The 16,413-nt window shown below is 43.0% G+C and overlaps 1 protein-coding gene across 3 annotated transcripts in view; it reads right to left on the reverse strand.

Moving 5' to 3' along the window:
* The window catches only part of magi3b (membrane associated guanylate kinase, WW and PDZ domain containing 3b), a 305,615-nt gene that overhangs the window by 27,639 nt on the left and 261,563 nt on the right, over window positions 1-16,413 (reverse strand). For all 3 annotated transcript variants that reach the window (XM_084062094.1, XM_084062095.1, XM_084062093.1), the window contains exons 8-10: window positions 16,140-16,240; window positions 5,872-6,063; window positions 235-557 (exon numbers count right to left, since the gene is read on the reverse strand). In XM_084062094.1, coding sequence (XP_083918220.1) covers window positions 235-557; window positions 5,872-6,063; window positions 16,140-16,240 — 616 coding nt within the window. The remainder of the gene's footprint in view (window positions 1-234; window positions 558-5,871; window positions 6,064-16,139; window positions 16,241-16,413) is intronic.

Here is a 16,413-nt window from a genome sequence, read left to right on the forward strand (position 1 = left end):
CGTGTAAGTATTGCAAAAAACGTATATATACGGTTTTGGCACCCAATGTGTTAACATTGCCCCCCACCAGTATGTCTGCAGCTACTATGCCACGCCCCCCGTGGTGGCGACACGTTGGCAAGCACTATAGACGTCTATGGCAGTCAAGTGTTGGATTTGAAATGTCTTCTATAGACGTCAATGGGTTAAGTGGTTAAGTTAAGTTCATCTAGGATGGTGTAACAGGCCTTTTACCTGTGAGGAGCCATGCAGCACGTCTCCCTTCACCAGCAGCGGCTGCCCGTTGATGAGCGGCACGGCCGTCACCACCTCACCTCCTGCTCGGGCGCCGCCCCTCTCCCCCTCCCCCTCCTCCGCATGAGGCGGCGGGGGAGGGGGCAGAGGGGGAGGGGGGTCGTCGCCCCCGGCGGCCAGGTCCACGTCGGGCGGCAGCGGGTAGCCGCGGCACAGCACCATGTCCACGTACTGGCTGACGTGGATGCACTGGAACATCTGCACCACCTCTGGGTGGGTCTTCCCCAGCACGCACTTCCCGTTGATCTCCACGATCACGTCGCCTTGTTGTTGGAGGAGAGAGAGAGAGAGAGAGAGGGAGAGAGAGGGAGAGAGAGGAGAGGAGGTGTTTTTTTTTTTCATTATTTGAGTTTGTTGAGTTGAACTGGGTGTGGTCAAAGCCAAACCACGGTTCATCCATCCACTCGTGCAGCAGCATTTCCTCAACAGTGGCAGGAGATGGATGTGGGAGACATATGAAGGGTGCACAGACATGCACACACACACACCTGCACGTGCACACACTCGCAGGCAGGGCAATTAACCGAAAATATATCGAAACCGATATTTAGAACTAATAACTGAATAATAATGACAGAATAATCAAATCATCAATGCAGGATTTTATAAAATATATTTTCTTTTAATGTCTTATATATCAACAAATCGCCACCATCTTTTTTTAAATAATTGACTAAATCGATTAGTCTGATTAACCACTTGCTTAACCCTGTAATTATACAAAGGCACGGGCGGCGCAAAATAATTGCCGATCTACAAGCTCACAGCGTGTAAATCTGCTATTTTCATACGTTCATTAATCGTAATCGAGGCTTGAAATAATCCTGATATTGATTTGAAGTCATATCGCCCAGCCTAAACACACACACACACACACACACATCTCCACTCTCCTCTCATATCCCATAATAATATAGCACCAAAATCAGTTTACCCACTTACTATATACAGCGACTACTTTCCAAAAAAACGCCTTTAAAGAATTTGAAAAATGTGGAATATTTTTGAAACATTTTAACAAAACAAACCATGCAAGGGGCTCCCTCCCTAGCTGGCACAAAATATTTTCAGATGGGGGTCCGCAGCCAAACACAAATTAATTTGGGGCGTCCTTGACATGAAAAAGTTTGAGAACCACTGATCATGATCACTTGATCAGTTCCTGCTCCAAGAACTAATCTCCTCAAACACACAGTTATTTATAGATCTACTAGAGTTTCGGGGGGCTACGCCCCCCTCAACCCCAGCCGCGCGCGGGGCTTTGCGTTTGTTGGTCCCTCCGTGTCCCTGTCTCTGTAAGTAACATTTGCAAAAAGGGAAAAAAAAAAAAAAAATTGTAAGAAAGTGTAATGTAAAAGTGACAAAATGATGAAAAATAAGTAGAAGAAATTATATTTTGTATGTTTCGCGGACCACCAGGGGGTCCGCGGACCCCCTGGTGGTCCGCGCGGAAATCGTGGGATGAAAATTTCCAAAAGGAAAAAAAAAAAAAAAAAAAAAAAATATGAAGGTGGTTGCTTGTTTTTCTGAAAGCTGGCGAATGGCAGCCCTTTCTGCAAGATGGCGGCCGCCTGGTGTTGTTGTGATTTGGTCGTGCGCACGTGCTCTCGGTTACACAGCGTTGTACTGGCGAAGTATAGTTCTCGCTTACACAGACATGTCCAGACATGTTGTAGGTCCCTCCGTGTCCCTGTCTGTGTGTCCGTGTAGCTGCAGCACAGAGTGGGCAGTAGAGATTTCTGGCGCAGGCTGTGCAAACCTGGCAACGCAGCGCATGCTGGCGCACGTTACACCAGAAATGGTGCCTGGAGAAAATGGTGACCAAAAAAAAAGTTTTGAAAAAAAGGAAAAAAAACCGGCAGCGGCTGGCTGCTGTTGTGTTGATGAGGTCGTGCGCACGGTAAACGGTACGAAGCTGGCTCCCCTTCCGTTTTGTCCGACATTTGGTGAGTAGAATTAATTATGTTGCGCGGTGGAAACGGTGTAGTGAACAGTGAGATGTCCCCTACGCGAGGCGTAAATTCAGCGCGGCGGCCGTGGCGAGTCAGTAGGCGACATGTGGTCTGGCGGTGCGTTGTTTATTCGATAACAGAGCTGTGGGGTGTCATCACCGAGGGTGCGGAAGTTGCTCGCCATTTATATAGTTAGATATCATTCTGGAACTTGTTACCATCTCACATTCATCTCACACAAAATAAATTATCATTCAAGATAGCTTTAACCCATTAAGACCTGGAACTGCGTCATTTTTAGATTTGAGCTAAAAAGCATTATTTTACACTTTGGGCTATTTTTGAAAAATCGTGAAAATGTGTGCAAATCTTTGAATATACAGTATATATATTTTTAAAGCGAACATTTTTAACTCAAATCTTTGCTTCTGGGGATCCCTGGAACAAAATATTTTGATGGGGGTCCGCGGCCAAATACATATAATTTGGGGGTCCTTGACATGAAAAATATTGAGCACCACTGATATAGAAACATAGGCTTTTCAGAATACTGTTGAGATTTAGGAGACATGTAGAATCGGCTTTAGGTCTCAATGGGTTAAAGACACACTTGTTGCAGCAGACCACATGAATCAGACCCACGGAATCTGAATCATATGTTGTATTTATTTTTTGTATAATGTATTGTAATCATGTATTTTTCATGTTTTTTAATTTGTATGCATCATATATGGACCCCAGGAGGACTAGCTGTCGCCCCGGCGTCAGCTAATGGGGATCCATTCAATAAACAATAAACAATAAACAATCCCCCCCCGGAGTCCTTGAGGGTCCCCAGCTACATGATTGATAGCTGTTGTTAGGAACCAAATGGACCCTTATAGGGACCTGTAACTCTGAGAGTGCACAAAAGGAACCAAATAGAGCCGTTGGGAGATATAGTGACATTTCATGTCACTATAGCCTGCTCCTCTCTCCTCTGCTGCGCTCACGTTGCCGCCTCCTCCTCCTCCTCCATCCTTCCCGTCCTTTTTATATCCTCCCACCTTTCTTCCTGTGTGTTTCACCTCCTTGTTTGCTGTCACATATATCACCACTATATCTGCCACATGCAACTCACAAGCACACACATGTGTGGGCAAACGGTACGCGTGCACACACACGCACGCACGCACGCACACGCACGCACAAATACACAAATTCACGAACACACACACACACGCACACGCACACACACACACGCACGCACAGTGCTCCCTCACAGCTGCTGTGGATGTGCAGACAGCCTCAAGGCAGTAGAAGGATCAGAAAGTCGACAACAAAGACGTCAGATGGCTTCATACCCCCACACTGCACTGCTCTGTTCTGCCTCTGTGCCACAGAGCACACAGCCTAGCTCCACCGGATGTAAAAAGTAACTAAGCCCTATTTTAGACTTCAATTATACAAAAGATGCCAATCTACATGTACAAGCTCATAATGCATCGCTTCTGCTATTTTTGAACATTTTTTATTTAAACGTTTGGTACTTTTAAGTATATTTTGATGCCAATACTTTCATACTTTTACATAAGTATGAAGTATACAAGACTTTTACTTAACAGGTTATTTCTGCACTGTGGCATTGACACTTTTACTGTAAGTAAAAAATGTGAGTACATCTTCCAACACTGCTGCTCGATCACCACAGAGGCTGAGCTGTTGTTAACGAGCTGTTGCCACCCATGGGAGTGTGTGCGCTACACAGATCCTAAGGGAAAATCTAACTATGAAAATTGTCAAATCGACCCTTATGGGTCCAAGTTTACACTTGCAGAGTTAAGGTAACACTAAAGTACCACATTTTACTGCGTAGGGAAAACACCATATAGGACGGGAATAGAGAATAAGCAGCGATACAGTGTAGTATCACCAGGCAATACAGAAAAAAAGGAGATGGCTGCCATATGCCTTGTAGGGTGTGCTATTACTGTTTCCGTGGGAGGCGAGACGTTAAGGGAGCGCTTGTTTTCGGCGGAGCCACGAGCGGGCGGCAACGTTTTTGCATGTTTAATACAGCTGTGTTTAAGACACTTCTGGAATGAGCCAATATAATGTGAATACAATACAGCATCACTTTATAGTCCAAATATAATTTAGGGCACCAAACAGACAGACAGTCACAAACAAGAGACAGTCAGTACCTGAGACCATATTAACCGAAGTACAACACATACAGTATGGGCAAAATGTATAAACAATGCGATAGTCCAAAGTTTCATGTGCCAAGCTCTAACTCCAGATAAAGCTCAGAATTGTCCTTTAACCACTTAAACCCTATGTACTTCGCTGACTAGGGTACATCAGGGGTCTATCTTTCTTTCCTAGAAACTAGCCGAGCGCACAAAATCTCTTCTGCGAAAGAGATTTGATAGATGCAATTTTCTGATATTTTTGCGGAATGTCCCATTATTTCTCCAAATGCAAGTGTGTTCAAGTGTGCAAGTGGTTCAGTCTTTGTTCAGCAGGCGGGATGGCTTCTGAGGTGTGCTTACGGTATGCTGCTTAAAGGGAGCACGACCCCCATCTCAAAATGTTTTGATCCAGGGACCCCCAGAAACAAAGATTTGAGTTAAAAATGTTCGCTTTAGCAGAATATATATTCAAAGATTTGCACACATTTTCACGATTTTTCAAAAATAGCAGATCTACAAGCTCGTAGCGCGGCACTCGGTGCCGCGCTATGAGCTTGTATATCTGCTATTTTTTAAAAGCTAAAGTGTAAAATAATGCTTTTTTGCTCAAATCAAAAAGTGACACAGATGCGTTCCACGTCTAAATGGGTTAAAACCTTTTCTAAAATAGCAAATAGATCGTAGATCGAGCCCGTAGAAGATGAGCTTGTAGATCAGACAGCACTCTTGCACAATAAAGTAGGGCATTAGTTTATGGGAAAAAAAAGGTGAAATATGGAGATACGAGGTCTCTGTCCGCGACCTTATGGTCAACACATTGCAAATGTCACCGTTGGCTTCGCTGCGTCAGCATTAAAAACAGCAAAACCACTATTTACAATTTGAATAGCAAGCACCCACTCACCACCCACTCTGTCTCTCTGTGGTCATTGTTGTGGAGTGGCTGTGGTTTTGAAAAGAGGTCTGCAATAGAGTGTTTATGCATGTCCACTGAGGCTTTTTGCCAAAGGTGGAAAGTAACTAAGTACATTTACTCAAGTACTGGCACTTTAGTATCATTTTGATGTACTTTTACTTTACTGGAGCGTTTCAGTTTTTCGATACTTTATACTTGTACTTTTTACTACACTACTTATTATTTGACAACTTGAGTTACTAGCTACTTTTCTACGATGCGACGAAGCTTGTAGAGCTGCTATCTTTTGGGGGAAATAATATTTATAAATGGTATATATATATATGTTATGTATAATATATATAATATATAATATGTATATAGATATCAATATATAAATTGATGTCAACACTTTTGTACTTTCACTCAAGTAACGTTTTGAATACAGTGCATTCACTTGTAACAGAGCATTACCCACATCGTGCTAAACTTTTACTTAAAAGTAAGAAAATCTGAGTCATTCTTCCACCACTGCTTTTTTTTTGTTTTTGCTCACCGGAGGCCATCTTGTTGTCGTGGGCGGCGGGCCCGTCGCTGAGGACGTTCTTCACCTGCAGGAACTCGTCGGTGCGGTCTCCCCCGATGATGGTGAAGCCAAAGCCCTGGGAGCTCTTCCTCAGAGCCGTGTGGTACAGCTCCCCCTGCAGCTCGCCGGGGTCCGCCGTGAAGCCAGACGCTCCTCCTTTACCTGTGCATTGGTACAGAATCACAATCAAGGTTCGAAGGTGACACATTTTTAAGATTAAAAAAAAATAGCAGATCTACAAGCTGAAAAACATATGTTTCTATATCAGTGGTTCTCAAACGTTTTCATGTCAAGGATGTATTTGCCCCATCTCAAAATATTTTTGTTCCAGGGACCCCCAGAAGCAAAGATTTGAGTTAAAAATAATATAAATATATTAATTTGCACACATTTTCTCGATTTTTCAAAAATAGCAGATCTACAAGCTCATAGCTATGAGCTATGAGCTTGTATATCTGCTATTTTTGAATAGCCAAATAAATCTAAAATGACAGAGATAGTCAGAATCGCAAGCGATGTTATTGTCACATCAAAGGTAGGCTAGAGGAACCATAGCCTTTCCAAGGCATGGGGGGGGGCGGATCCAAACCTAGCGCTGGGAGCCAACGCCGGCTCCCTATTGCTTCACCAATCTATGTGCCCGCCTCCCCTCCCCTCCCCCCCAGGCCTGTGCACAGAACACTGACGTCGTCACTAAATTTGGAGCGACGCCCCTCTGCACTCTGATTGGTTAGGAAAATACAAGGTTCGCTCCCGCTCCTATAGACGGGTTTCCGAGCGACGTCATCACAGAGCAGAATGCGCAATCTGCGCATGCCTGGGGGTGGAAGGCGCGTTCGAAAATACAGCCCTGAGCGGCAGTGAGCGCACTGGCCAATACAAACTAATAGGCGAGTGTGCTCCGGTGCGTAATTTCCAAACGCACCCATAGGCTTCCCCCCGCAGCTGCGCGGTCATATTCCTCTCAATGTTTACTAACAGGAAACCTGTCTATAGGCCACAGTTCCTGCAACGTTACCCCAGGCTTTTTTTTCTTTTGAAGCAAAAAAACAACAACATGGGTTCCCGAGGCTACATCGAAGGTGACTTTCATACTATTTACACATAGTATATCTATCCGATGCGGTACGTATCTTATGTCTAACTTCAGGTGCATACCGCACAGGATAGATGTACTGTGATTGAGTAAATATTAAGATTAACATTGTTTTTGTTTTGTTATTGATCTTTCCCTTTCCCTTGCCCCCCCCCCCCCCCCCCCGCCTTCTGCTTCCCTTTCTCTTTAATGGAAATAACAAACACGATGGAGCTTGCACAAAAACTAATTTCACCCACTGTTTTACACCTGTAAACATGTGATGTGACAATAAAGTTGATGCTATTGATTCCAATTTTTGCTCCATCGGGGGGGGGGGGGGGGCAAGGACAAAATGTCAGGGTTAGGCAAACATCTAAGTCTTAGATGTTTGCCTTATATCTTAGATTCTAAGATATCTACATACAGTATATACAGTACACATAGCATAAGGTTAGGTTAGACATAAGGTTAGGCACAAAGGTGGAAGCACTTTGGCAGGTCCACAAAGCAGCAGCTATGTATATGAGATTAGACATTAAGGTGCAAAAGAATGTCAGCACAGATAGTATGGATGTGTACGTGTGTGCGTGCGTGAAATACAGAGAGAGAGAGAGAGAGAGAGAGAGAGAGAGAGAGAGAGAGAGAGAGAGAGAGAGAGAGAGAGAGAGAGATAAAAGGTAATCAGCATCCAAAGTGGCAATGCTGATTAATGGCACTTTTCATGGAACACAGCAAAATCCTCTGATTGATGCATTGTTCATCAATTCCACACATAACATGCTAAATGTCAACACTGCAAAAAAAAAGCTATTTTCAATTATAAGGCACGTTACACACTGATTAAATAGATACACTAAAAACCCTGCTCAGAACGCAACACCTAAAGATAGACGTAAGTGATAACATAATGCATGAACCTCATGCTCATTTACTTATCTGATGAGCTGTTATGGTAATAATATTAATAATCCTTATTGTTAATTTAACCCATTAAGACCGGGGACGTGATTGTGTCATTTTAGATTTCTTTGGCTATTTAAAAATAGCTGATCTACAAGCTCATCGCACGGCACCGAGTGCCGCGCGATGAGCTTATAGATCTTCTATTTTTGAAAAATCATGAAAATGTGTGCGAATCTTTGAATATACTGTATATATATATTTAAAGCGAACATTTTTAACTCAAATCTTTGTGTCTGGGGGATTCTAAAAATGTCTTCAGCTTTTTTTTCTTTCTTTTTTTACGTATGTTGCTATATATATCAGTGTTTCTCAAACTTTTTCATGTCAAGGACCCCCACAATTATGTATTTGGCCGCGGACCCCCGTCTGAAAATATTTTGTTCCACGGACCCCCAGAAGCAAAGTATTTCTCAAATATTTGCACATTTTCACAAAAAAAAAGAAAAATAGCAGACTTAGCGCAGCACTCGGTGCCGCTCTATGAGCTTGTATATCTGCTATTTTTGAATGGCCAAATAAATCTAAAGTGACACAGATACGTTCCCGGTCTTAATGGGTTAACTCTGAAGTGTGTACAAATGGAACCAAAATGAACCCTTAGGGGTCCATTTGGTTCCATTTGTACAAACGTCGGAGTTGCCTATATTTTTTTCCACTGCAGCCTGTGAGTCAGTAACAAAGGTTTGTCAACACGAGGGCTTTTTATAACTTGAGCTAAGGAGCAACTTAAGGTCAGTGGCAGCATCAATATGGGTTCAGTGTCTCGAGACACACACACACACACACACACACACACACACACACACACACACACACACACACACACACACACACACACACACACACACACACACACACACACACACACACACACACACACACACACACACACACACACACACACACACTACAGTAGATAACAAACTGTCAGGGTCATACCGCATTAAATTGGGCAGTGCCACTATCGGGCATTACTGTGCTATCAGCACTTTGGATCACGCGCGCGCCATTTATTTCCCAACCTTCTCGCTTGCCTGACTTGTCTCTGGCCTGAATTGGCTTATTGCTTTGAGTAAAACCCACAGCCTGCTGATGAAGGCGACAGCACTGTGACTGTATACACGTCACACTCAATACACACAAGAACCATGTACGGGTAAAATGGCTTCTGTGAGAATATGGTGAATTGAAGGAGGTAGACATTTTCTGGGAATGTCACAGTGCGTGGAATCGTCACTATGTCTGTAAACCTTCCATTGCAAAAATGAAAATGTATTTTTCTTTTGTCCTTAGATAAGCTTGTATTTAGGTTACACTCTTCAGTGAGGTTATACGTTTTGTTGAGGTGAGTGAGTATACCGCTTACATTCCAGGTGGAAAGTGTATTTGTCACAGAGTTCTGCTTCAGGAGATGGTGAACTTCAGCAGTTCAGGTGCATAGGAACCTGAGACAACGTGATATTTGGCAAAGGTCAAGTCTGAGCTTGAACCCAGACAAGTCCTGACTACACAACATGGTGCCTTGACATGCTGAGGGACCAGGACACTGTAGAGGAGGACGAAATGTTTTTAACAAACTATCCATTATTTTCTTTGTGATTATTCTATCAATTACTTTTTCAATTAATCGAAAATAATTGAAAAACGCAGGGTTTTTATATTTAAAAAAAAACAAAAAACTTTTTTGTATATCAACAAATCAATTAACCATTTAAGTGCTATTCTATACTTCGTCACACAACGGTGTCATACAGAATTGGTTTCTTTAACGATTTGGGGAATTTGGTCATTTTTTTAACCTTTTCACCCACACCGACATGCCCAAAATAGCCATCGATTATTATTAGAGCGATGATTTTTTTATAGTCGATTAAATCGATTAGTTCGACTAACTGTTGCACCCCTACCACACATACATGCCTTCCTCTCATTGACTCACAGTTGCGCCGTGGCCCACGTCAGCCAGTGGAACAATTTATTTTGAAAGTGTTCCGAGCTTCAGTGGAATTTAAATGAAAAGCACTCCCATGAGATGTGAGAGTGTGTGCAGGCAGTCGCAGTGGCAGGCAGGCAGCCTCCACATAGATATGGAGGCCTGTGAGTAGAAGTTAATGTGTCAGTGTGGGCTCCAGATGTCCTGTTGCATGGATCAAGCGAAGCACATTTACATAATCACATTTAAATTGGTTGATGGACTCAACGTTGGAAGGCTCTCTCTCTCTCTCTCTCTCTCTCTCTCCCCAATGGCGCTATAACCTGACTGACTGAGTGAACAAACTGAGGGAGAGGGAGTGGAGATAGAGAGGAAGAAGGAAGAGAAGAAATAGGCTGAGTGAAGTGACAGATCGAGAGAAAGTGACAGAGAGAGAGAGAGAGAACGCAACAGAGAGATTAAAGAGAGAGGAAATGAGGGGGGCTTCGCGTGCTAGCCAAGCCCAGGGGAGCAGTGTGTGTGTGCCAGTGTTTGTGGGCAGGCTTTGAAGGTCATAGGCAGAGGAGCACATAAGATCCACTGCATCCAACAGCTGTGATGTGTTTTTTGATGTGTTAATGTGTGACCAAAGAGGGTTATATATGTGTCCCTAGAGAAACAATTCAGCATGACTGAATAAATGTCATTTAAAATATGTTCACACAGTCGTGATACCAATACTATATAATGCCTGTATGTGTTATGTTACGTCACTACATCTTTTTGTTCATGAGAATATTTTTTCATGCTTTGTTTTTCAAGTGGATGTGCGAATACTTCCTTTACATACGTCACTTTACAATACATTACATTTTATAGTAATACAGAGGTTGTTACTCCAATTTTAACATTAGGACTAAAAGAGTGTTGAGTAGTAGAATAGAAAATAAAAATGTCTCGTCTCTGGAATACTAATGCCTGATTTAAGGTTAGTTGCACACTGAAAATGATCTGATCTACAAGCTCACAACATGTTACAATGCAATACATGTGTATTGCACATTGTGTCGCAATGTCGCACAACTAAGTATGAATCAGGTCTAAAGAGGTTAACCGTAAAGCTGTTTAGTCAACGTATCAATGGAAAGAGGCCATGGAACCCTGGTGTTCTGGGTGTCAGATAAACATTGCAGATGAGTCTAAACCAGTGGTTCCCAACAGGGCCCACTTGAAAATCTCAAAAGCGTTCATGGCCCACCCATCTGACCACTAGCCCACCCATACTTTTCTTATATTAATGTTATATTAATATTATTTTCTTCTTCTTATTTTCTTTCTTTCTTTTTAGCGGTGCCAACCGCTCTATACGTGGCTTTGTCCGTATGTCCGTCCGTCCGTCCGTCCGTCCGTATGAGCCTGACGGCAAAGAAGAAACACATACAAACACACGCACACACACACACACACACACACACACACACACACACACACGGCCTTGGACATTGCCTATGCCATCTCTCCTCTCTTTGGCCACACGTGCCACTGCTTATCAAAGAGGGGTCCAGGGACCCCCAATGATGTTATGTCCGTCCGCCCGTTTATAGCACGGGATTTCAAACAGCTATAACTCCAGTTCGCAGCATGCCACCAGGTCCTAATTTCATATGTTGACTTAGACCACCAATAGGGACGAGCATGAATTGCTGAAGTTATCAAAGCAGGCTCCAGGGACCCCCCCCGTTTCAGCACGGGATGTCCGTTTCAGCACGGGATGAACACGGGATTTTAAACAGCTATAACTCCAGTTTGCAGCATGCCACCAAGTCCACATTTGGTATGTGGACTTAGACCACCAATAGGCACGAGCATGCATTGATGAAGTTATCAAAGAGGGGTCCAGGGACCCCCAGCGCCCGTATGAGCACGGGATGAGCACGGGATTTCAAACAGCTATAACTCCAGTTTGCAGCATGCCACCAAGTCCACATTTGGTATGTGGACTTAGACCACCAATAGGGACCAGCATGAATTGCTGAAGCCGCGCCCCCTCTGTCTTCCCATTGGCTGGCCTTCAAACAGCCATAACTCAAGTTCGCAGCATGCTATGGAGTACAAATTTTGTACATGGACTAAAGCCAGCAATAGGGACTCACTGTCATTACTTAAGCCCCGCCCCCTCTGTCTGCCTATTGGCTGGCCTTTAAACAGCCATCATTCCAGTTCGCAGCATGCTACCAAGTACAGATTTGGTAAGTGGACTCAGACCACCAATAGGGACGAACTGAAATGAGTTAAGGCCCCGTTAAGGCCCGCCCCAAAGGCACCGCTTCCTTCACACAAGGTGTGATTTTTTTATTATTAGTAGTGTAACTATTTGGCCCCCGTCTACAGGTTGAGAATAACTGGTCTAAACCAGCGGTTTTCAACCTTTGTCTTGCCAAGGACCCCTAAATTGATATACATTTGGCCACGGACCCCCATCTGAAAATGTTTTGTGCCAGGAACCTCCAGAAGCAAAGATTTGAGTTAAAAATGTTCGCTTAAAAAAAAATATATATATATATATTCAAATATTTGCACACATTTTCAAGATTTTTTCAAAAATAGCAGATCTACCAGCTCATAGCGTGGCACTCTATATATATGTTATGTAGATATCTTAGCCGCGCTATGAGCTTGTATATCTGCTATTTTTTAATAGCCAAAGCTAAGTGGTTAAAATGATTGTGACTCTATGTTAACTCATTTAGCTGGGGACCCCCTGGAACCCCCCCAAGGACCACTGGTGGTCTCCGGACCACTGGTTGAGAACCACTGGTCTAAACTGAAAGCCACATAGCTCTCCTCTTGTATGACACTCCCTCCCTGGGAAGCTCCTGCCTCCAAAATCTCATCCTGAAATCCTGAAACATCAGCCTGAGGTGCAACGGTCTGCCGGTGTTTGGGTTTCATCATAGCAACCAGCTGACAGCTCACTGGGTTGTTGTGTAATCAGAGGAATGTTTTCCAGCACGTCTGGCTGGATAGATTTCTGATTACGGCTGGCCGATATTATGACTTCAAATCAATATCACCATCATTTCAAACTTTTGCCTTGATTACGATCACTGAGCGAGTGTTCTCCTATTATAAATGCGCGAAATCTCTGCATCCGTCCGTCTGTGCGCTTGTCCGCGTGTCTGTTAGATCTGCGTGTCTCAAGACCTGTCCGACTGACCGATTTCAAACTCGAGGGAGTGTCGTGCCCGACGTCGAGTTGGTCGGATAGGCCAGTGGTTCTCAACCTGTGGTCGGGGGGGTCAGGGGGGGTCCCGACATGATTTTTTTTGGGGGGGAGGGGGGGTCCCCAGATGACAGTGAAGTGACAATTTAATGACTTTTAAGACCTTTTTAATGCCTCAAAAAATATATACTATAAAAACTGGTCAAACATTGTCCAAATTGTCAAATAATATAAGAAAGAGGCAAACATTTTGAAAATAGCCGCTCTAAAGGCTCACTTGTAGATCCGCTATTTTCACAATAGTTCCAGTTCCAATTTTGTCTGCTCATTTCTTAGTGTCATCACTTCCAATTTCACTCGTTTAATTTAATGGAGACTCCTGTTACTGAACAAACACTCTATAGCAATGAGTACTATCAGAATATAGAGCTATTTAACACTTGCTTTACCCTACCTTTAATTGCCCAGCACTATTTCTGATTATTGGCCTCTCTGATGTGTTGGTGCCACGTGCGGCACAAAAAAACACTCCATCCTCCCTCCATGCACGTCGCCTCTCCCACACGCTGAAACCATTTGCCCTGAGCAACTGTCGATCTGCCCTTTAACCCTTTAAGACCGGGATCACATCTGTGTAACCACTTTAACCATTATTTTATACTTCAAAAATATCAGATATACAAGCTCATGAGCTTGTAGATCTGCTATTTTTTGAAAAATCGTGAAAATGTGTACAAATCTAAAGCAAATATTTTTAACTCCGGTCTGGGGGGGGGGGGGGTCCCTCGGAACAACATATTTTGAGATGGGGGTCCGCGGCCAAATCCATATCATTTTGGGGGTCCTTGACATGGAAAAGTTGTAGCACCACTAATATAGCAACATACGTTTTTTTTCAAAAAGCTGTTAGGATTTAGAAGACATTTGTAGAATATATACTCAAAGATTTGCACTAATGTTCAAGATTTTTGAATAGCCCAAAGAGTGACAAAAGTGACACAGATGCGTTCCCGGGCTCAATGGGTTAATCTATTATACATCTGCAGTAATGAATGCATATTTAATTCATTATGTTTATTATGCTGGATATGTCTTGGGTTTGATGTCAACCAAAAGAGCGGAGAGCGCAGTGTCGCCTAGCGCTGACAGAACGCATGTTCTGCAGATAAAAGGGGAAAGAGCTCAGCAGAATGCAGGATCCAGTGCACACGCCCTGAAAGCCATGTATATGCAGGAAAGTTTCAGGAGTAGCACAGCATGTGATTACCAGTGGTGGAAAAAGTATTGAAATGTTTTACTTAAGTAAAAGTATCAATGCTGCAATGTAGAAGTACTCTGTTACAAGTACAAGTCCGGAATTCAAAATCTACTTGGGTAAAAGTACAAAAGCATTGGCATCAAAATCAAAATCAAAATCACTTAAAGAACCAAAAGTAAAAATACATTTTATTTTGAAAATATCAGATCTACAAGCTCACAACACGTCGCGTAAAATAGGGCAAAAGATGGTTAATGTATGTTTTATAATTATAAAATAATTGAGATCTGCAAAGTAACTAGTAACTCAAGTTTTCAAATAATTGTAGTGGAGTAAAAGTACAATATTTGCCTCTGAGATGTAGTGGAGTAGAATCTACACTGTAACACTACAATGTGTTAATTTAACTCTGATAGTGTACAAAAGGAATCAAATGGACCCTTATGGGTCCTCTCGGAAAATCCTCTCTGAATTACAGACCTGTAAGGGTGGTTGAGAACCAGTGGTCTCAGTACCTCTCTCCATCTTTCTCTCTCCTTTGCCGATCGTCTGCAATCTAATCTAAAATGTGTAAAAGGGGCCAACAACAAACTGACTTAAGACAGCTCGTCCTGAGTAGAATGTGCACGGACATGAAGACTTGTATACTTTGGGGGTTAATTAATCTAACGTTGGCTTGCAGTTCAATTGGCTAGTTCATGCATCCCATAGGACAGAGGGACAGGAGGAGCGCTGTAATTGGCTAGTTAGTAGCAGGACGCTTATCCCATAACCTGGAGGGAAGATTGTTCCCTGACTATTAATTCAACAAAATAACATAGTTGTCTTTGAGCGATTTGAAAAATATTGGACAATTGAGGTCCGTGGCCTGCCGTCAGCGTGCAAAAAAATAATATGACAGAGAGACGGACATGCACGTACGCACGCACGCACGCACACACACATTCAAGGTAAAGAAAAAATAAGAAGATACGTTTCCACTTATAGTGTTTTGGTTACACTAAGTGGAATAAGTTTGTGGCAAGTCGAGGAGGAGAGCGGGCATTACAAGTTTCATCTTTCAGAATCTATCACATTTATCGGTCATTAAAGTGACCCATAAAACTTGAGGGAGACAATAATTATAGTCTCCTGCAGAGTAGCGAGCAGGGAGGACAATCATTGAGTCATTCTTTAAAGGTCTGTCCCTTTTAACGGTAGCTGTGTGCCATGGTAGTTTACACTTTTTATTTTTATATTACTGGCGAAGATGATTACACAGAAAAAAGATTGGTACTGTACCTTGCCTTTAATAGCGTACATCAGTACTGTGGTTTACCTTGCCTTTATAGCATTGGTTCTCAAAGTGGGGTCCGGGGACCCCCAGGGGTCCTTGAGGGAGTTTCAGGGGGTCCCCAGCTAAATGATGGATAGTAAGGAACCAAATGGACCCTTATGGGTCAGTAACTCTGAGAGAGTACAAATGGAACCAAATGGACCCTAACGTGTCCATTTGGTTCCATTTGTACACTCTCAGAGTTAAATTATAACATTGATTTTACAATATAAATTGGGGTCCCAGAGATAGAAATGTCATTAAATGGGGGTCTGTAGCCTAATGCATGTCAAACTGGGGGTACTTGAAATTAAAATGGTTGGGAATCACTGCTAGAGCCGTAAATATCTTCTCTTATGGGGGTCCCCTGGTATATCTTTTCAATTGGGGGTCCCCGCTGGCTAATAAGTGTCAATTTGGAGGTCCTTGACATGAAAAAGTTTGAGAACCACTGCTTTGTAGCATACAGTACATCAGTAGTGTGGTTACCTTGTGGGGCGGTCACTGCCTTTTGGTGTGCGGCTGCCTGTGTCAACTTCCTCTTGGCCTCCAGGACAGGGTTCTCAAACTGGGTCCTCTGGTTGATGTGGCTGCAATAGGAAACACAAAGCCCAACGCTTAGCCACTTGAACCCTATATAGTGTCCCTATTCTGAGCCATAATAGGCGAACATTTGACAAAAATACTTTCCAATCGTTTTTTTTGTTTAGTTTAGTTTATTTTGATCCACACAGTTACACAAAACATTACACACTATAATTTT

Source organism: Gymnoscopelus microlampas (assembly GCF_963454915.1).
Source record: "Gymnoscopelus microlampas genome assembly, chromosome: 7".
Classification (NCBI taxonomy): Eukaryota; Metazoa; Chordata; class Actinopteri; order Myctophiformes; family Myctophidae; genus Gymnoscopelus; species Gymnoscopelus microlampas.